Genomic DNA, 22,690 nt, shown 5'->3' on the forward strand with positions numbered 1-22,690 from the left:
GGGTCTAATTCCATCTTACAGGAGCCTGCCATATGGAATATGCTTGATAAATATTTGCTAAGCAAACCAGTGTCCACTTTGCCCACCTTATGGGCCCTGTAAGGGTTGAAAGAGTCATGTTTGTGACAGTCTCTCATAGGGAGTGAAGCGCTACATAAGTTGCCCTGATCTGCTGTGCTTTGTAAGTTACTGCCTGTCTTCCCCTGTTTGTGTAAGAGTGTAGAGATGGGAATTTCAGTAATGGGAGAATGGCTTTGTAGTCTCCTTTTTTATTTTCCTTTTTAAAAATTACATTAGATAGGTTCTTGTAACAGTGTTTATTTAACATTTCTCAAGAGAAGCTTTAAATGGCAAAGGACGAGGCCAGGAGCAAAAAGAAATGTATCAGGTCTCATAGTGATAGTCTCATCTTTGGAAGTGAACAGTACGTTAGTAGATGCTTCTGTTCCATGGGCAGCCTCTGGTGTCTGTGATGTTGCGTGTTTTCCAAACGGTGTCATTTGACCAGCTCTGATGACTTTTTGAGATTATAAATGAAAACACGAAAATAAGGAAAGAGGAAATGACAGATATGGAAGCCAGAGAATTCTTCCTTGCTGGCTGAAAGGTAAATTTTATATTATGTATATATTTTACCATAATGAAAAAAATAAACAAAATCTTCTAAACCAAGGAGAAAAAAAAAAGGAATGAATGTGCTGCTGTCTAACTAATGAATTGATACAGGGCCTCCATGCGGTTCATCTGACAGATGACCATGTGTCACATGAAGCATGCCAGGTGTGCAGGGGAAAGAGTGCATGGCTTGGGGGCAGGAAAGTAGGCAAACTGTAAGGGTGTAGCTCAATGAATTTTCATGAGGTGAATGCTATCTTTATTTTGAGTTTATTTCCCTGTGTTTATTAAACAGTGCCTTCAATTTACAGGCCTGTCTCCTTCACAGGATAGAATGTTCTTTGAGGCCAGAAAAATGTGTCTTATTTATCTTTATATCTACCCCTCCCCAGTTTCTAGCACCGTACCTTTATATAGTTGTCCACAGGAAGTGCTTGCTGGATTAGAATTTGGAAGGTTGGATGGGAATTTTCCAAGTGAATCGAGGTCAGTCTGAGCTAGCGCTGGGTGAGTTACCTAGGCTGAGTGCTTTGCTCTGGTAGTTTTACTGTTTCTGTGTGTCTGGATTCAAATTTGCTGCCATGTCAATTCATTTTGTTGCCCGTGGACATTTTTTGTGAGGATCCCTTGGAAAATTTAGCCCAAGGCAAGGATGAAAGAGCTGACACTTTGTTCAGGAGATGCAATCCCAGGGTGGCAGGGTAACAACAGCAAGCGAGGCAGAGGAAAGATGAAAGTGACTACCTGGTGCTTTCCCTTGCTGGATGTCACTTCACAGGGAGCTGCAGAGAGACACAGTGGGTCGCTCAGCAAGCATGTTTGCCTGGCACATGGACTCTTCCAGAAGAGGATGCAAGGAGAAAACACAACTCAAAGCAGTCCACAGAGGGAAGGACGAAGGGGGAATTTATCTGCCCTGATCATTTTCATCTCCCGTTTCCCACTGTGGCATTGCATACAAGTCCAGAAGTAGAGGGACAGCATGGTGTGGTGAGTCACAGACCAAGAGAGACAATAAAGGAGGCTGTCAAGGGAATCTGGGAGGGCGCACGAGGTTTGTGTCCCATGCAGTCTGCACCTGGAGCTCGTGCCCTCCCATGATATGAGCTTTCCTGCTTCAATGTGGGACCCTCCATTTTCCTTAGAGAATGAAGACATCTTCATCCCTTCCCTGAGCAGGGAGGTACAAGTCTGATTGGTGACAGAGGCTACTTCTTGGTGGTAGCCAGTTGGGGTCGCCTAGAAGACAAATGCAAGAAGATTGTGAAACAAGCTCATTGGCTACTGCAGTGTCTGGTCCGACGCTGTCATTGATATTCATCATCTTCCTCCTCCACTCCCCATTCTAGATCTTCTTCTGTCTCCACCAGCACTTTGGCTGGTCTGCGACATTTGTCTTGAGGGGTGTGGATTCGTTGTTGCCTTGCACATTAACAGCCATTACCAGACATGGAAGTATGAGGAGGTACCCCAGGGACTCCTCCAGTTTCCATTCCAGACATTCTTCTCCCATCCCCATAAGGGCCACCAACCTAACTCCTCACAGCAATTAGGATCAGTGACCTCGGCAGTGTAGTCACTCCCTTCTTCATTGGTCACCAGCATGAGGAGCTGAAGGTGGCCAGCTGGTAGTGTCATCTTCCAGTTCAGTAGAAGCTTTATGGTGTCACATTTCCTTCTCACCCCCAAAGTAGAACCACTGACTCAGCCAAGTCCAAGTGTGTGGGGATGGGAAGCACAAACTCTGCAAGGGGTTACCCTGTGTGGTATAAGCAGGGCCACTCCTGGGCCCATCTGCTGTAGTTACAGGGGACGTGGCACCAGATACCAGCTGTCAGTTCAAGGCATATACTGCATCCTGGAGGACAGAGGCTGAAGCCTGAGGGACATCTCTCCAGTTGGTGCCTTAGCTCAGTGTTCAGTATGTCATTCCATTATTCTGAGTGATGGCAGTGTTCACATGAGACCAGTGAAACCATGGTTAGGAGTCATTGGTGCACCTCCTTGGCTGCAATGGGCCACTTGGTCTGAGCTGTGCTGTACAGGAATCCAGGTGCCAGATGAGGCATTCGGTAACTTTGGGCCATGGTGCTGCTGGAGGCACTACAGGCAGGGAAGACAACCCCACGACCAGAGAGCACACTGATTCCATCAAGGACAAATTGCCTATCTCTCCAAAGTGGAAGGGGTCTGATACAGTTGGTGGCTGTCTGGTTCTTCTCAAGGAACAGGCTGTATTTTGGAGGATTCAGCATTGGTCTCTACTGCTGGCAGGTTGGGTGCTCAGTGGAGCAGCAAGATTGGAGGCAAAAGGAGGGAGAGAAAGACAAGGGAAGGAGGCATCGTGGTGTGATGATGCTTTAAGGTGCTGGCCACTGCTTCACAGCAAAATGCAAGGGTCACAGAGGCCACTCATGCTCTCTGAGCCATCTCTGGGCTTATGGACTTCTCCAGAAGGTTTGCAAGGATACCTTGGAGAGGTCCACAGAGGGGATAAGTGATTTACCTCCTTGGTTCCCATCCACTTCCCATTTCCCACTGGTCATGGCGCTAACCTTTCCACACGGTGGGTTGCAGGAAACCAGCTTCTCATGGCCACTCAGGAAGTCAGATTCCACACTCTGAGATACAGCACTTCTCCCAAGCTCAGAAATGGAGGGGCGCTCGACTCTAATGGGGCACTAAGAGACGTAATGGAGGACATGGCGAAGGGAGTCTGAGGTGGTGAACAAGGTTTGTGTCTAATATAGATGGGCTAGTCACTTGCCAGAGGTGGTCTCCGTGGCTTAGAAAGTGCTATATTAACTATTATGGGCTTCCAAGTTCTGATAGCCAATGTCCTTGCCAGAGGTGAGAGTGTGACCTGGATCACTACTGAGTATTATTTGGCTGACAGTCGGTGTAGCTCACGTAATAGGATGTAGGTTGTGGTTAAGTTCTCGTGCAGTTAAGTTATACTGCAGGTGCTTCATATTTTGTTTCTACTTGTACTAAATACATCAGATATCCATTAGGTATCAAGGATATCATTAGATAGAAACAGCAGAAGATATAGGAACATGTATGTTAGCTATGAGCTCTGATGTAACTGGGAAGTTCTAGGACATGGCCTGGTTTGTCTCGTGGTAGGGAGGCCACTGAAGCCACCTGGGGCTCAGTGAGAATAGATGGGTCTGGGTTGTGGCATGCCTGCGTAGTCTCCCGGGGAGCAGACTTGCCACTGCGGCCTGCAGGGCCCGGGTCCACAGCATACTGTGAGTGGGGCTTTAACCTTGCTACCATCTGGACTATTGGGCAGCCGTGGAAGGTCGACCTTCATAGAGAGGGTTACCTCAACCAGGATTCGTAGTGGGAGAAACAGAATCTTTTATATATAGCATGAGCAGGTGCACCACGCCCAAACAGCAGTCTGAATTTCAGGATATGTCCCTTACTTTTCAGCCCTTTCAGGACTGAGTTTGAAACCATTGAAAGTTTTAAACAACTGGACAAACAGAATAAAAAAATAATACTTTGGTTACTGGCGAAGAATGGATTGAATATGAAACATCTAAATGAAAGAAAAAAGAGCGGAGCTAAATTCTAGGACCAGCCATTGCATTTGACCTTGATAATTTTAAGGGCCTTTAGCCCCCAAATTCACATATTCCATAATATAATTTCTTCCAAATAATGCAGAAAAGTAAAACTGAAAAATTAAAGTAACCGCCTCAAGACCCATAAGTAACCTTAATTAGAAACAGGAAAGGTTCCATTTAGATTTGGGTACTGGGTGGCTTAGAAAAGCTAATCTGCTATATTTTCCTTTTCTGAAATGCTCTTTTTACTTTTTCATGTCTACCTGTTCTTGTTTCATTTTTTCTTTTTCTTTTCTTTTTTTTTGCGCCTGGCCAGTATAGGGCTCTGAATCCTTGACCTTGGCTTTACATGGCGGGGCTTTTTTGTTGTTGTTTTTGTTTCATTTTCATCAGCTTTTATTTCATACATTATCCCTCCTTTCATTGATATCATTCTTTCATCTCTGAGAATCCTAAACCTGTTTATACTAAATCCTTTTCATAGTGTTCTGTTAATTCTATTTTGTTTGAAATGACTCATCTTCTGAGGCATCGACTTTGTTGGCTTCTTTATCAGCACTGGTTTTCTTCACTGGTTTTGAGTTTTGGTTTTGAGGCTCATCTTGACAGGGAGGTCCTGTCTCCATCCCTCCGCATCACTCACCACTTTCCTCTTTTTGGTCTAGTGATTTTTTTTAAATGCCTCTGCCTCGTCCCCTGGAGAGTCCAGTCTAGAACCTGATCCTTTGATGGGGACTTGGGGCTTCTGCCCTTCAGTAACATCGGAAATATCTCCAGTCCAGTCAGTGAGCCTGAAGGCAAGTGAGTTCAGGTTTTGGCCACAAGAATTTGTATCAGCTATGACCCTGAGAAGAAGGTGATATCGGCATTAATTTTTTTTTTTTTTTTTTTTTTTTTTTTTTTTTTTTTTTTTTTACTTTTGAAATAACTGAGCCTTACAGAAAAGTTACAAAAGTACTGCAGAGTTCCTGTCTACCTTTCACCTGGCTTCCCCTCATGTTAATATCTTACCTCACCAAAGTACAATTAGCAAAACTAGGAAATTAACATGTTATAATACTGTTAACTAAACTCCAGACTTTTTTCAAATTTCACTTATTTTTCCAGTCTTTCTTTCTATTTTATCTTCCAATCCAGGATCCACGTTGCATTTAGTGGTTTTCTATGCTGCTAATTTCATCTGCTTTTGTTAAAGAATATCTGTTCCTTCTCCCCGTTTATTTATTCCTTTCATTGTTTACTTCTATCGGGATGGACTCATTCGTATTTTTTAAGTCAATGGGTTGTAATCCAGTATGATCACTGCTTTTTATAACTTCCAGCCCAGCCCTGATTTCACACAGTGGCCTGGCTTCCATCTCCCGCCCTGTACAAGGCACTTCATTCTCCATTTTTCCACAGAAACTTCTGGAGCTCTTGACCTTCTCTGCTTCTTTCTTGCTATTAGGCCCAGGAAGCTCGCTGTTTTAGTTTTACGAGAAGTGTCTAACTCCTTCATGTAGACTGCAGGGGATTGCATTTGGTCCCTGCCTGATTTTCTAGCTTCATTTTTCCCCAGTCATTCTCTTGTTCTCAATCCAGAACTCTTTTCTGTTCTCAGAAAGTTGTAAACTCCTCCTTGCCTCGTGGTCTTTTGCCCCTGCTGTGCCCTCTGCCTGGAACACTGTTCACCCCTTTCTTCTTTTTGAACAAAGCCACTGTGTCTTTTTTTTTTTTTTTTTGGTTAGTCAATACACTATTTAACACCTGAACAATCTCTAGCCTAAAGCATCTTTAAATCAAAAACACTAGGCTTCCAGCAGGTATGCCTAGCTTTGCCTGTTTTGTAAACTAGAATGAGTTTCCTTTGAGTGAAAGATGCCAGCTCCTAAGATCTGGCCTTCCCTTCAGCAAGACATCGTCTTCTCTAAGGAATGTGACCAAAGCAGAAGGGAATCAGAAAAGGCAACAGCTGTTCAAAAAAAGATAAATGTCTTATTGAGTATCCAGTCACTTGACTTTAGAGCTGGTAGAAGAATCAGGAAAATGACAGATGATGAATCGCCAGGGAAAATAAATGAGAATGAAAGGGCAGCAGAAACTGCCGAGTGAGCTCCTGCCATAGGCAGTATTAAATGCCGACCAGTTGCGCTGCCTTTCCCAATGTCCTCTGTGGGAAGAGATTTTGTAGTCATGGGGGGGTTCTGATTTGCCTTCTAGTGTCTAAGGGAGTAAGTTAAGTAGATCCAGTCATGATAACTGGGTCTCAGTTTTCAGACACTGGTCACAATTGGAAATGCCACACACTTTAGTCCCTGCTGCTTCCCTTTACTTTGATACCATTAGTTCCATAATCTCGTAACTAGCAAGGAGGACTGTACTTATCATGAGTTAGCGCTGTGTTAGCCCAGCTGGTGCCTATGACTCATCCTTGTGGGGCCAGAAGAGAATGGTGGCATCCTTGCTGTGTGGATCTTGCGATGTAACAAAAGGACAACATCAGGGGCGATGCTGTTCCCCGACTGCTCCTACAGCAGGTGCTTCTGAGTCCACCCCCTTGGGCTCTGGGCCTCCAATCAGTTTTGGTGCCAGGATCCCAACCTACTTCAGTTCCATGGTCCTGAGACCTAGTGGAAAGAGTCTGGCATGTAGTCCAAACTCCACCCTGCCTTGTTGGACTCTGAGAAGTCACCCCTCTTCTCTGTTTCTTGGTGTCCACGAGAGCTTAGACCACAGCAGACACTCCCTGCATGTGGCATGGATACAGGCCCTCATCCCTCTGCCACTTGCCTCATGGGGGGGAGATGGGGGTTCAGAGTACCTCTTAATCAAACACTATCTCCCAACTTTGACCCAGGGCTCTCCCAGCAATAAGGGCCTTGATTCTGAAGTTTGCCTTGAGGGTTTCCTTAGTCTGGAGCAATTGAGTCTGTGAGCTTCACCACATACCTTCTCTTGCATCCTACAGAAATCAGGGTGAAATGGCCCACACCTGCCGTGGAACCATCAACCTGTCCAGTGCGCATATTGACACAGAAGACTCTTGTGGTATCTTGCTGATCAGCGGGGCAAGGACCTACCACCTTAAGGCCAGCTCAGAGCTGGACCGGCAGCAGTGGATCACCGCCCTGGAGCTGGCCAAGGCCAAGGCTGTTCGCATGATGGACACCCATTCAGGTAGTGAGTGCTCAGCATGGTGGGTGTGTATGTGTGGTGTTGTGGTCTGGAGAGAGTGAGAATTGAAAGTAGTTGGGGGCAGGTGGTGACCAGGAGACCCAGGCTAGTCCAGACCAACCCACAAGGTCAAGGTGCATCTGTGTCCTTCCCACTCAGCTCCGTGCATCCTCAGCAGTGAGACACTCAAGACGCTTAGTGCTCTGCCAGGGTGGCAGGGTGGCTGGCATTTCTCGGAATAGAAATGTTTGTGATGGGCCGGGGCTGTGTGTGCATTTCTTTGGCCGAGTCCGGGTTCCTGGACTTCAGCAGACCTTCAGGGGCTGCGGTGGGTCAGCTCCAGAAGCAAAGGCAAGGTGGGAGGCCAGCTCAGATGTCCTGAGCAAGACATTTTACTTTTTACTTTAATAAATTTATTTTTCAATATGTAATGTTTTTATGTGATTTGTAAACCAATAGTTTCAAAAGCCTATGCAGTGAAGTCTGTATTTGACTCCTGTTCCCAGCCACCCACCCCGTTCTCCCATCCAGAGGAAACCAGAGATACTTGTGTCTTTACGTAATATTCAAATAAGTACCTATTTCAAAATAAATGCAGCTCTCCATCTTGCTTTTTTCCATTTAGCAATCTTGGAAATTTTTCTCCGTCAGTACATAAAAAGCTTCCTCTTTGTTTTCACAGTAGTATTTCATTCTCTGAATGCACCATCGTTTATTTAACCTGCAGCCTGTTGATGAGCATTTAGGTTGCTTACTTATTTTCTGTGACACACTGCTGCAAGGAGTAACCTTGCAAGTACTTCATTTCACACATGTACAAGTATGAATGAAGTGTACCTTCCAGGAAGCTGGGTGGCTGGGTCAGTGGACGTGTGCATTTGTAATTCCAGGAGGTATTGTCAAACTGCCTTCCATGGGGGTGCACCATGAGACGCCAACAACCGTGTGTGAGCACGCTGGCCTCCCCAGCCTTGCCTGCCCAGAGCCATGGCAAATGTTGGTGACAGGTGCAGAGTGTGTGTACACATGCCGGAATGGGGGTCGGGCAGCTGTGATCCTTCAGAAGTTATAAGAAAGATGGCCTGTGTTTCCACAGACCTGTGCATTTTCTGGGGAGGCAGGGCTCCAGGTAAGAAGCAGGCACAGCCTCTCTCTCCAAGATTGCCTCATAGGCTGGGTGGGGAGACGATGAGTCCCATGGAAGGAGCTTTAGCATAAAGAGGGGCTAGTGACATTAGTCACCGTGCCCCATACCCTGCCTGTCCACGTTGAAGTCACTCCCCCAGTACTAGCTTCTCAACGTGCATCAAAGGGTGTCCAACATCAGTCTGGTCTTCTCTTTTGTCCTACTTCTGTGGAGTCTGGGTACCCCTGCTCAGTAACTCTTTTCCCTAGGGTTGGCCCTCATGTGGTTCTGGTGTGTCAGCAACAATGCTGAACTTGGCACCCTTGTACCACTCCCCAGGGCACCAGCCCATTTCCCAGTGTAGGAGGGTGTGGGGGGCCATCTCAGGCATGGGCTGTGCTGAGACCTCCAGCAGGACTTGTGGTCTAAGTTTGGATGCCTGTGGAAAGCCACTGTGGCAAAAAGATGTGGCTGGTGGCGTGGCCGGGTCAGGACAACCACACTGGCCAAGTGAGGATGCACTGCTGCTCACCGAAGAACCAGCTTCCTTTTGCTGCTTCTCCTTTCTAAGAAATAAATAAATAAAAGTAAGAAATAAATTTCTTCATTTTCTAGGAACTTTCTGAAATAATGCAGCCGGTGGCATTTATTGGATTAATCATTCTGGAACAGTTTTCCGCTGGGGAGGAAGTGCTTGCTAACTCTGCAGGGCTGTGCTGGAGATTGCTAGCCTGGACTTCCTGGAGAGGTGGGGACCCCGAAGGAGCAGCCTCAGGCTCACCTTCCTTCATTTTGTGTGATACAGCACATGGCTTGTGTTCCCAAGTGGGCAGCCTTCTTGGCAAGGACACAGAACAGAGACAAACATTCAGGTACAGCTCAAGGGAGCACATGCTATGTGTCAGTGAGAAATGGTAGGATTCCTCCCCTTTTGGTTGTTTGAAGCACAAATGAACTGATGTGTAAAGGAGAAGACTTCAGGCAGCTACTATGTGTTTATAGAAAGGTTGAGGCCACCTGATTATGTCTTGAAAAATAGCCCTTTTGATGGCCTTCTCTTCAAGGTCGTGTCCTCCTCCCAGAGTTCTCAGGCTGATGTCAGGAAATTGTGGTTTGTAACTTTTTGCCTGTCTTGGAGTCAGCTTGGGGTAGTCCTGAATGAGAGAAGACTGCCCAGTGCGGTTCTCCCTGGGCCCAGCTAGGTCAAAGGCACAGACAGTGCTCTAAGCAGGCCGCTGTGGGTCATCCGGAGCCTGTCTGTCTCTTCCTGGACTGTGGACCCTGTCTCATCCTGAAGGAAGGCAAGTGAAACCATTTGCCACTCTCCAGCTTTTGTGCGACACCCTAGTCCAGGTACCATCCCCTCTTACCTAGATGTCTGCAATAGCCTCTTGAGTGTCTTTCTGTCTCCAGTCAGTTCTCCAAAGAGCAAGCAAAAGGACATGTTTAAAATGGGAATTTGATAATATAACTACACTGCTTAAAACTCTTGGGTGCTAGAAACTAACTAGACTTAACAAACATGTACTGAACACTCCACCAAACATCAGAACACACTTTCTTCTTGAGTACATGTGGAACATTCTCCAGGATAGACCATATATTAGGCCACAAAACAAATCTCAATACATTTAAAAAGATTTAAATCATATGAAGTATTTTTTCTGGGCACAGTGGAATGAATCTAGAAATCAGTAACAGAAGAAACACTGGAAAATTTATAAATATATGAAAATTAAACAACACAAACAGCCAGTGGATCAAAGATGAATCACAAGGGAAATTATAAAATACTTTGAGATGAATAAAAACAAGAACACAATATACTAAAATTTATGGGATTCAGCAAAAGCAGTGCTCAGAGGGAAATTTATAGCTATAAAAGCATACATTAAAAAAGCATGAAATTGGACCCCTCCCTCATACCATATATGAAAAGTAACTCAAAATGAATCAAAGATCTAAATATAAAAGCTAAAACCATGAATCTCTTAGAATAAAAGTGGAAGTAAATTTTCATGATCTTGGATTTGGCAATAATTTTTTAGATATCACACCAAAAGCACAAGCAACCAAGAAGAAATAGATAAACTGGACTTCAAAATTAAAACTTCTGTGCATTAAAGGACACAATCAAAAAAAGGAAAGGGCAACCCACAGAATGGGAGACAATATTTACAAACCATAGTTTTGATAAGGGTTTAGCATTCAGAATATATAAGGAACCCTTACAACTTAGTAACAAAAAAGATAAACTACTCGTTAAAAAATGGGCAAAGGACCTGAATAGACATTTCTCCAAAGAAGATATACAAATGGCTAATAAACACACGAAAAGATACTCAACATTATTAGTCATTGAGAAAATGCAAATCAAAACCACAATGAGATATCACTTCATACCCAATAAAGATGGCTATTACTAAAAAAAAGAAAAAGAAAACATGTCAGCAAGGATGTGGAGAAATTGGAATCCTTATACATTGCTGGTGGGAATGTAAAATGGGGCAGCTACTTGGAAAATAGTTTGACAGCTCCTCAGTAAGCTAAGCATAGAGTTACCATATGACCCAGAAATTCCACTCCTGGGTATATATCCAAAAGAAATGAAAACAGTGTTCACACAGAAACTTGTCCATGAATGATAATAACAGCGCTAGTCCCAGTAGCCAAAAGGTGAAAGCAACCCACATGCCCATCAGTGGATGAATGGATGAATAAAATGTGGTGTATTCCTACAGCGGAATGTTACTCAGCCATGAAAAGGAATGAAATGCTGACACATGCTGCAACACGGATGGATTTTGAAAACATGCTGAGAGAGAGAAGCCAGACTCATAAGGTCACATATTGTATGTTCCACTTAAGTGAAATATCCAGAATAGGTAAATCCGTAGAGACAGAAAGAAGACTAATGGTTGCTAGGGGCTGGAGGCAGGGGGAGATGGGGAGTGACTGCCTAATGGGTATGGGGCTTCCCTTCGGGGCAGTGACAGTATTGTGGAACTAGAAAGGTGATAATTGTACAACATTGTGATGTACTAAACATCACTAAACCATATATTTAAAAACTGGTCAGGATGGTAAGTTTTATGTTGGTTTCATCACACACACGCACAAAATCATCGTGGGTGGCTTGCCAGTGCTCTTTGGGTAAAGTCCAACTCCTCCCACACTGGCTGGCAGGCCCTGTGTGACCAGGCCTCTGCTGGCCACCTCCTTCCCTCCTGTTCCCCTCGCTCACGGGCTCAGCTCCTGCTTCAGGGCCTTTGCACTTGCTGGTCTCTCTGCCTAGAACACTCCTGCCCCTGCCCTCGGCCTGCCTGACTCCCACCCTTTAGATCTCAGCTTAATGTCACTTCAGAGGGCTGTAAACTGTCCCTTCTCTTGAGATATCTCCATGATATCATCCTTGTTATTTCCTTCACTGCCATCTGCAGTTATTAATTGACTGATTTGTTTACTTATGGTTCATCTCCTCGATAAACCCTAAGTTCCTCCAGGGCAGAGAGAGCCTGTGCATCTCGTTTCCGTGGTGACCCCGGGACCGAAGGCTGTGGTTCCCAATCAAAACAGGACAAAACACTCAGGCCCAGGTCCTGCCACTGCCCTGCTGCCTGGCAGGGACCCCGGGCTCGGGACCCACCTAATGGCATTCTCTGACCCCTGCCCCTCACTGACCCCAGGCCACGTGACCTCTGCTGTACTGGGTTCCTGTGACCTGCTAGCAGCTCCATAGGCAGCTTGGCCCGAGGGTTGACTGTGACTTCTGAAGGTGCCTCAAGGGATGAGGTCAAAAGGCTGAGACCCCACAGCCATGGCTGTGGCTGGCTGCCCTGGGGTTCAGAAAGACCTAGAGCCAGCCTTCATGCATGCATGTGGCCACGGTGCATCCATGGTGCTGCCCTCGTTCTCATCCTTGCATTAGGGTGACTTCTAGCAGAGCCAAAGGATGGGGACTGGGCTCAGTTTGGCAACTACCATGTTTTTGTTGGTTTGATTTAACTTGAGTTCTGTCTTCCACCCTTACTGCTTCTGAGGAAGAAATGAACCCACGTGTCCCTGTTATCCCTGGGCACTGCTCCAGGGGGCCAAGCCATCCTGTGTTCCTCCACCCTTCCTGACACCTCCTCCCTCCCTAACCTTCTCCCTGTGGCCTTGCCTCACAACCCACCCTGCTCTGTGGCAAGTCCCCTAATGCCTATCCTTTGTGCCTTCCCCAAGGGCTGTCTCCTCGGCTGCAGAGAAGCCCGTGTCCTGCACCATCCTGCCCCACAGACCTCAGGATGAGGTCTTCCATGTGTGCCTGACTCCTCCACATGGAGCTGCTCTGCAGCGGCTGCTCACTTCTGCCCTCCTGCCACTGTGCTGAGGCTGGGGGTGACCTGTCCAGCCCCCTGGCTGCCAGTTCTGGATTGGCTTTGGCCATCTCCTGGGGCTGCCTCTGCCCCACCTTGAAGCCTTCCATTGCCATATAGCCGTTTGCTGACCGCATCTTCCTGTCCCCATCACCGGTCTTGCCTACATCTGTCTTCAAGCTCAAGAAGATTCCCATCCCTTCCCCGCTCTGCCTTCCTCCTGTCTGTCCACCCTTCCTACTAAGCAGCCGTTGTCTTGCCAGTGCCTGTACCTTCCTGACCTTCTGACCACTCAGCACATCCATCTACCAAACCTGAGGCTGGGACAGCCTACCTGTGTGCTTCTGTGGGTCTCTTTTCAGCTGCTGGGGGACAGCATCTATACCTGTGTAGGCCACAGCCACTAAATGGTCGTGCTTTCTAACCCTGGTATGCCAGGCCCGTGGAGTCTGGGAGCAGAGAGTGTGGAGCCATGGGTGGCTGATGGCTGGGGCCTCAGATGATGTCCTGGGCAGCAGATCGGAGGACCTCTCTGCAGGGCCACATATCACCAGAGAGACCAGAGCTCACAGCAGGACCAACCAGCCTTTCTTTTTTTTTTTTTTTTTTTTTTTAATTTTATTTTGTCGATATACATTGTGGCTGATTATTGCTCCCCATCACCAAAACCTCCCTCCCTTCTCCCTCCCCCCCTCCCCCCAACAATGTCCTTTCTGTTTGCTTGTTGTATCAACTTCAAATAATTGTGGTTGTTATATTTTCTCCAACCAGCCTTTCAAGACAGTCTTTTCTTATTCTCTAATTCTCAAACCCTTTCTCATGCTTTACTAGAAAAATCCGTGTGAGGAAGGGCATGGAATTTTCTGGTATTCTGACCAGGAGTCAGGCAACCCCACAACCAGATGACTTTGCCATTTAAGTAGCTTCCCAAGTGTGGGCATTTGACGCTGGAAAGCTTTATCTGGTGTCCACAGCTGCCATCTGGTGGCTAGATTGAGACCCTTCTGAGGGCACTCTGGGCCTGGCAGGGCTGGCTTACTTGTGTTTGTTTGTTCACCAGTCTTTTTAAGGTCCCTGTGGGACTTCCAGCGAGAAGACCCATCAGGAGAAGGAACTTCTATCTAGGCAGCCCCTCCAGATCTCGCCTCCCCACGCTGCTCACTCTTCCAAATCCTGGCCTCTTGGTGTGCCTGCTGGGGTTGCTCTCACCCATCTCAGCCCTCAGGTCCACTAGGGTGCTGGTCATTGAGCTTGTCCTCAAAGGCTGGGCCTCGGCCCTGGTCAGCACGCCCTGGCATCTTCAGCCGTACCTCGACACGGAGCACCTGCCCCGTGCAGCCTGGCCCCACCAGGCCCTGTCCACCTTCGTCCCATGTGTCCCTTCACCCCTGTGGGCTCTGGCTCTGTAATCTTAAAGTCAGAGGCTGGTCCCTTCCTGGCTGCCACAGCAGTTGCCCTTGCAGTGCCCTCCTAGACCTCTCAACCCCTTCCAGCAGTGCCCTCTTTCTTTTCCTTCCTCACTGGGCCTGGCCCGCAGCCACCCCACAGCCCCTGCTGGGCTGGGCTCTTCTTCTCCCACCCAGGCATCTAGCTTCCCCCACACCCACTCGGGCTTCACCTAAGCCGGGGCAGCCTGGACACCAGACAGGCCTGGGCTTGAATCCTGACTGTATCACTGACTAGCTGGGTCATTGTGCCTCCATTTCCTCACCTGGAAACTGTGTCTAATGATACAGACCCCTTAGGCTTGTCAAGAGAAATAAATTAAATCATGTTACAAACTGCTCAGCACAGTGACTAGAGTGTGGTGACCACTCAGTTGATGGGAGTGAGGTTGTTACTCTTTTGGTGACAACCCGTCAGTTCTGCACCTTCTACCTTCAGGCAGCGGTGACCTGACCCTATACACATGCCATACAGCCATGTTCTGGGGGTAACCCCTCCCTGCCCAATAGGCCAGCACCCCCTCAAACTTCTGCTGGGCCCTTATCAGGGCCCTCGTGTGGGTCCCCTGCCACCTTCCTATCCTGTCTTTCTAGGGCTCTTAAAGTCCTTGCCACTCTGTACATTGTCACACTGCCTCCTGCCACCCCAGGAAAAGATCTTGCTTCCTCATTCATAGAACAAAAAGTCAACAGCTTGGACCACGTCAGCTCTCTGCCATCAGATTTACCTACCTCCCAGTATCACCCTGTGTGACTGCAGTGACATTTCTCCTCCGAAACAGCTGGCCCTGAGGACTGTCTCTCTTCCTTGGAGACCTGGTTTCATTGCTGTTCTCTCTCCCATTGCCTCATCCTCTCTCCTGGTTTCTTCCCACTCCATATGATCCTCTGCCCCCTGCCTCAAAACTACCCTCACCAAGGTATCAGGCCATCTTCCCAATTTGGCAGCTGGCTAAGAAGTGAACCTGTGTGTCACCTTGACTCCTGCCTCCCTCATCCCTCATGTTCAGCTTGTTACCAGGTCCTGTCCACACCAAGCTCTGAACTGTTTTGCATCTGCCCACTCCCCTCCATCTGCACAGCCTTCACCCTGGTTCTGCTGCCCGGCCTTCTGGGTTCTGGACTCCAGAGTAGAGACTCTCCCCAGCAGCCAGAATGAGTCTTTAAAGTGCTAAGCTGCTCAGGTCCAGTTCCAGGTAGGATGAAGTGAGGACAGTTCACTCTGCAGCTATTAAGCCTGGACAGAATGCATGGAGCAGCTATTTGAGCACCCTGAACATTAAATAGCCACAGGCAGATTGGGGAAGAAAACCAGAATTTGAGGTAACACCAAATATGTGGTGAGTGTACAATTTTTTCCCTTCCAGGATCTTCCAGCCTATACTCAGGGGATACCCAGAAGTGAGCAGACAGAGAGAGCTTCAGGAGAAGCCCTCTAGTTGAGGCTCAGGAGCAGGAAAGGGTCTCCTGGCAGTGACAGCTATGGTGGTAGGGGGACTGCAGGTAGCTAGAACTCTGAGGAAACCCTTCGCTCCAATGGGAAGGGCTGTGGTCCCAAGAGGGTCAGTGAACTCCTGTTGCATTTTTCTCTGTTCTCCCACCACTTGGCCCTGGGTATGGAGGCAGTGGTGGGGCAGCAAAGAGGGGTAAATAAAGACCCAGTGTTGGGCCAGAGGACTGAAAGAGGGAGCCCTAGAGACCAGGAAAATACCAGGAGATCACAGAGAGAGAGAGAGAGGACCTTGGGAAAGTGACCCCGTGAAGTTATTTATGAATTCATGGGTTCACATCTAAGCTGCGCATGCCTGGATCTGATCCTAAACAGCATACTAAAGACTTTGAGAACTGAACTAAAAGCTATGTGAACACCCAGGTCCCCCTGGCCAGTGGCTGGCACACATGGGGGGGTAGATTTGAATAGCACTGCAAAGGCTTTGAAAACAGAACTTACGGTGAAACCAGCACCCAGAGAAAGCTGGTCAGTACTTGCGGCCTTAACCTAACTGGGCTGATCGCCTGCTAAAATGAAAATATGGAATCGCCAACACCAGAAACGAAGGAATTAATACAGACTCCGCAGACATAAAAGGATAATAAGAGAATACTGCAAACAACTCTACCCACAGATGTGTCCACTTAGATGATATAAACCAATTCCTCAGAAGTCACAAGTGCCAAAACTCACCCTGGGATCAAATTCATAACCTGAATAACTCTATAACTATTAAAGAAATTGCGTTCATAGTTTAAAAGCTTCCAAAAAAGAAATCTTCAGGCCGAGGTCATTTCACTGGCGAGTTCTACCAAATATTCAAAAAAAGAATAACTTCATTTCCATACACTCTCTTTCAGAAAATAGAAAAGGAGGGAGTAATTCCCAACTCATTTTATGAGGATAGCATTACCCTGCTACTGAACCAGACAAAAATAGTACAAAAAAAGATAACTTCAGACCAATATCTCTCATGAACATTGATGAAAAAATCTTCAACAAAATATTAGCAGTTTGAATCTAGCAATATATAAATAGGATAATTCACCATGATCAAGTGGGGTTCATAACTAGGAGTGCAAGATAGGTTCAATATTGAAAATCAATCAATGGAATCACCATATTTACAGTCTAAATAAGAAAAACTACATGATCATATCAATTGATGCAGAAAAAGCATTTGATAAAATTCAACATTATTCATGGCAAAAGCTCTCAGCAAACTAGGAACTTCCTCCTCCTCATTGAGGATATCTTCAAAAAACTGACATCATACTTAATGGTGAGTACTTTTTTCCAAGGATCAATAAAAAAGTCAAGGATATCCACTCTCACCACTCACTTTCATCTTTATACTGGAAGGCCTAGCCAGTATAATAAAGCAGGAAATAGAAATCAAAGGCATTCAGATTGGAAAGGAAGAAACAAAGCTATCCCTGTTTGCAAATGGCATGATTGCTGTGTAGTAAAAGCCCAAGAAATGTACCAAAAAATTCTTAGAATTAGTGAGTTTAGTAGGGTCACAGGTTACAAGGTCAATACACAAAGGCCAATCATATTTCTATGTATTATCAATGAACAACTGGAAACCAAAACTTAAAAAAATAATTTACAGTGACCCTTTTTTTTAAAAAAAGAGAAAAAAAAGATGACCGGTAAGGGGATCTTAACCCTTGACTTGGTGTTGTCAGCACCACACTCTCCAAAGTGAGCTAACTGGCCATCCCTATATAGGGATCTGAACCCTTGGCCTTGGTGTTATCAGCACCACACTCTCCCGAGTGAGCCACGGGCCGGCCCCCAGTTGAATTTTGACAAGGCTGCAAAAGCAATTCATTTGAGAAAAGGTAGTCTTTTCAACAAGTAGTGTTGGAACAATTGGACATCCATATGCAAAAAAAAAAAAGAATCTTGATCAACACTTCTCACTGATATAAGAATTAACTCAAAATGTAAAACAAAAAACTATAACACTTTTAGAAAAAAATATAGGAGACAATTTTGGGGACCTGGGTTAGGCAGAGTTCTTAAACATGAACATTTAAACATGACGTCAAGAGCACAATGCATAAAAGAAGAAAAATGATAAATGGAACTTCATCGAAAATTTTAAAGTTTTGCTCTGCAAAAGACACTGTTAAGGAATGAAAAGACAAACTGCAGATTAGCAAGTCACACGTCCAACAAAGGATTTACATCCAGAATATATAAAGAACTCTCAAAACTCAGTAGTAAACAAACAAACCACCCCCCCAAAAGCCAGTAACTAATAAATGAACTAATAAGTGAGTTCTATAAGATTATAGGATACAAGATCAAAAATCAACATATTTCTATATACTAACAAAGAACTTGTGGAAACAAATTTAAAACAATACCACTTATAATTGCTCCCTCAAAATGAAATACTTAGGTATAAATCTAACAAAACGTGCAGGATCTGTATGCTAAAAATTACAAAATTCTACTGAAAAGAAATCAAAGTAGAGTGAAGAAATACAGAGACATACCATGTCCGTAGATTGGGAGATTCAACATAGTAAAGGTGTTAATTCTCCCCAAATTAATTTATAGGTTTAACACAATTCCCATCAAAATTCCAGCAAGAATTATTGTAGCTTATTCTAAAATTTACGTGGAAACACAAAGGAACTGGACTAAGTAAAACAATTTTGAAAAAGAAGAATAAAGTGGAAGGAATCATTCTACCTGATATGAAGACTTACGATATAGCTACGGTAATCAAGACAGTGAGATGTTGGTAGTGGAACAGAGACATATAGACCAATACAACAGCATAGAGAACCCAGAAATAAACAAAAATGAATACACCAAATTGATTTTTGACAAAGGTACAAAAGCTATTCAATGGAGGAAGGATAGTCTTATCAACATATGGTGCCGGACTAATTGGACATTCATAGGCCAAAAAAAAAAAAAAAAAAGAACCTCAACCTAAACATCACACAGTATATGAAAATTAATTCAAAATGGACCATAGGTTTAAATGTAAAGTGTAAAACTACAAAACTTTTAGAAGGAAACATAGAACATCTTCAGGACCTAAGGCTAGGTGAAGAGTTCTTAGCTGTGACATGAAGAGCACACTCCATAAAAGAGAAAGTGAATAAATTGGGCTTCAAAATTGAAAATGTTTACACTGCAAAAGCCCCTATCAACGGGATGAAAAGACAAACTGCAGACTGGGAGAAAAAAATTTTTTTTTCTTTTTGTCTTTTTCGTGACCGGCACTCAGCCAGTGAGCGCACCGGCCATTCCTATATAGGATCCGAACCCGCGGCGGGAGCGTTGCTGCGCTCCCAGCGCCGCACTCTCCCGAGTGTGCCACGGGGTCGGCCCTGGGAGAAAATATTTTAACCACACATCTCAAAGGACTAGTATGTAGAATATGTAAAATACTCCCGAAACAACAGTAAAAAGACAATCTAAATTTAATGGTAAAAAACCAAGGAATCTAATTATAAAGTGGGCAAAAAACATGAAAAGACATTTACCAAAGAGAAGATATAGATGGCAAATAAACACATGAAATGGTGTTCTGTATCTTTAGCTATTAGGGAAATGCAAATTAAGATCACTTTGTGATATCGCTATACACATATTACAACAGGTAAAATTAAATATAGTGACAATACTAAATGCTGGTGGGTATTGTCATATGTTGCTGGTGGGAATATAAAATGGTACAGCCACTCTGGAAAAGCTTGTCAGTTTCTTACAAAACTGCACAGGCAGTTACCATATGACCCAGCAATTGCACACCTGCACATTTATCCCAGAGAAATAAAACTTAATTTCACACAAAATCCTGTACACAGATGTTCATAGCAGCATTATTTGTAATAGCAAAAGTACTGGAAACAACCCACATGTCATTCAATGAGTAAATAGGTAAACAAACTCTAGTACATTCATACAATGGAGTACTACTCAGCAGTAAAAATGAATGAACTGTTGATATGCACGACAACTTGGATGAATCTCAGAGGCATAATGCTGAGTGAAACAAACCAGTCTCAAAAAGTTACATGTTATATGATGCCATTTACCTGACATTCTGGAAAGGGCAAAACTATGAGGTTGGTTGTCAGAGGGTTAGGGGTGGAGGAAGGTGTGATATAAAGTTGTAGCACTAGGAAGTTTATTTGGAACGGCTCTGTATCCTGATTGTGGTAGCGTGTCATAAATCTATTCATGTGTTAAGATGCATAGAAACATATAGCAAAAAGTATGTTTTATTGTATGTTCACTTGAAAATAGAATGCAATTTGATTTATATCCATTCTCTGCCTCCCCCTGCCCTCTGCCCTCTGGACTGTCCAGCTTCTGCTGTCCTGGCTGGCACACCATCTTGCTACTAGCCAGCGTGCATGCTGTACTTCTCGCCTGCAAACTCTTTTCTCCAGCGCCCAGCCCCTTCCCACACTGGGAGAAGCCGTTCTGAAAGGCTTCCCTGAGCCAGCCTCCTGCCTGGGGGAGATGCCTGTTCTGCTCCCTGGCTCTGCCTCTTGTGTACGGTGGCGGTGGCGTGACGTAGTGATAGTGGTTAGTGTGAGCACGGGCTTCCCAGAGCCGCAGAGTCCCCATTTGTCAGTCAAATGGAGGCTTTAATTCAGTGCCTCCCAAGGTCTTTCCAATTCAGAGATTTCTAAGTCATTGGGAGCCAAGACTCTAGAGCCACCATGCCTGGGTTCAAGTCAGGGCTCCCTCACTCACCCACTGTGTAACCTCGGGCAGTTTGCTTGCCGCCTTTTGCCTTATTTCTCTCCTCTGTAAAATAGGCTTAATAATAGAACCGCCTTTTAGAGGTGCTGTGAGGATTAACTCAGATAATGCGAGAAAAGATCTTAGCACACAGCTTGGCAAGTGCTCAATAAAAGTTAGCTGTAGTTATCGATAATAGTCAATTTGACAGCTTTAAAATAATACCACTTCCCAGGTTCCCCCTGCCCTGATAAAACTGAATGAGAGTAACACCAGGTCAGCCGGGGAGGAGGGGGGAGGGTAGGGATGTATTTTTAAAAAAATTTCCCTGGGATAACAACCACAATTACTTGAAGTTGATACGACAAGCAAACAGAAAGGACATTGTTGGGGGGGAGGGGGGAGGGAGAAGGGAGGGAGGTTTTGGTGATGGGGAGCAATAATCAGCCAAAATGTATATCGACAAAATAAAATTTAAAAAAATAAAATTAAAATTAAAATTAAATTAAAAAAAAAAAATTTCCCTGGGTAGGATTGCCAGGTTCAGCAAATAAAACTATAAATCACCCACTTTAATTTGAACTTCAAATACACAACAAATATTATTTTAGTATAAGGATGTCCCATGCAATATTTGGGACATCCTTATTCTGAAATGTTTTCATTGTTTATCTAAAATTGCAGTGTAACTGGGTGTCCTGCATTTTATATCCCTGTATTTAACCTTATCCTGAGGGACCTTGACACTCAGCCCACTTGGCGGCTCTGCTCCCCTCTCCCTGGTCCAAAGGCAAACCTCCTAGTCGGAAAATAGAGTGTATCCTTTTACTTGACACACGGGGGCGCTAGAAGATGGCTTGTTTGCTTTCTCTGCTCCTAAATTGATGTCGAAGGAAGCTCTGGCAGGCTTGCAACATACCTCTCAGTACTTGTGAATCATTTTTAGAAGACTTTCAGGTCCTTTTCCCGGGCGGGGCTCTGAGAGGCTGTGAGAAGTAGAAACAGGGCCAGCCACCTCTCCCCGCTTGGGCCTTCACTTCTAGGGGTGCTAATCCAGCCCCTCAGGGATTCCTCTCTCCTACCCTGCTCCCCCAGGCTGGCCTGCCCCTACGTTGATGTCACAGCCCTATTCTGATACCACAGCCCAGCACTTGGAATTATCCCAGACAGCCCAGTCTCTGCCCTTAGAGCAACCAAGGCAGGCAGTTGAGCATGGGGTAAGGGAGATTTGGGTGGTCGGTGGCCCTAAGGGCTGACTCTAAGGAACATCTGGGCAGCCTGCCATCCTTGGCTCCAAAATGAAAATCCTCTAAAAGGTAGGACTTGGAAGGCTTTCCTCCTGTCGTGTTGGCTGTGGTCCCCCAGGGTGGAAATAAATTCATGGGGAATGTGGAGTTGTTCTGCCTCTGCAGACACCTCTTAGAAGATGTGCTGCCCATGTGCCTGGGGCTGCAAGTGGCCTGGAGAAATGGCGGTCTCTCCTTGGTCCACTCAACAGTCTGTCTTCCCATTTGAAGGAATGGCTTCTTAAAACAGTGTTTCTCACTTGTCGGGGCGAGTCATTCCTTAATGCTTGGAGAATGCCTGCAGATACTGATCCATAGTGGGTTCTCCGTGGCCACCACCTCCATCCTCACTCCCTAAGAAACTGGGTGGGATGGGGGTGCACTATTCTCAAGGCAAAGAGAAAATGTAGCCGTGTTCAAGCTGTTAATCCTTGGAACCCTCAGTGCCAAGGAGGAAAAGCCCCATCCTCTTAGCTGGTCAGAAGGTACCAAGAGGTCTCTTGTGAACACATTAAGTTAGCAAAAACTCCACTGGTGTGGATTAAACAACACGATAAAAAAAAACCTCTGAATAACTTTTCTCTTACTTTGTTTTTAATTAGTCTGTAAAAAACTGACTATTCTTGTGAAATGTCAGTTTTTGATTTTAACATAACAATATTGGAGGTCTTACCGCAAAGGCACTTTTTGTTTGCTTCCGGCCACCATGAAGCTTTCCCTCGTTAGCCACACTGGGTGAGGGGCAGGTGCTCACTGCAGACGCCGCCGTGGCCGCGGGCTGCCCCTGCATGGTGCTCCAGGTGGAGCAGGGACCTGGGCTGAGGGCTGGAGATGGTAGCATGCTGGGGTTTTGTCACAACAAGGCTACACTCAAAAATACCTTGACAAGTTTGATATAATTTAATATCTCAC

The 22,690-nt window shown here is 45.5% G+C and overlaps 1 protein-coding gene across 1 annotated transcript in view; it reads left to right on the forward strand.

Annotated features, from left to right (window-relative positions):
- OSBP2 (oxysterol binding protein 2) overlaps positions 1–22,690 on the forward strand; it is a 179,635-nt gene that overhangs the window by 44,483 nt on the left and 112,462 nt on the right. Inside the window, exon 2 of the mRNA XM_063086704.1 lies at positions 7,141–7,349. Within this exon, the coding sequence (XP_062942774.1) occupies positions 7,141–7,349 (209 nt within the window). The remainder of the gene's footprint in view (positions 1–7,140; positions 7,350–22,690) is intronic.

The sequence above is a fragment of the Cynocephalus volans genome, chromosome 2 (genome assembly GCF_027409185.1).
Source record: "Cynocephalus volans isolate mCynVol1 chromosome 2, mCynVol1.pri, whole genome shotgun sequence".
In the NCBI taxonomy this organism is placed as follows: Eukaryota; Metazoa; Chordata; class Mammalia; order Dermoptera; family Cynocephalidae; genus Cynocephalus; species Cynocephalus volans.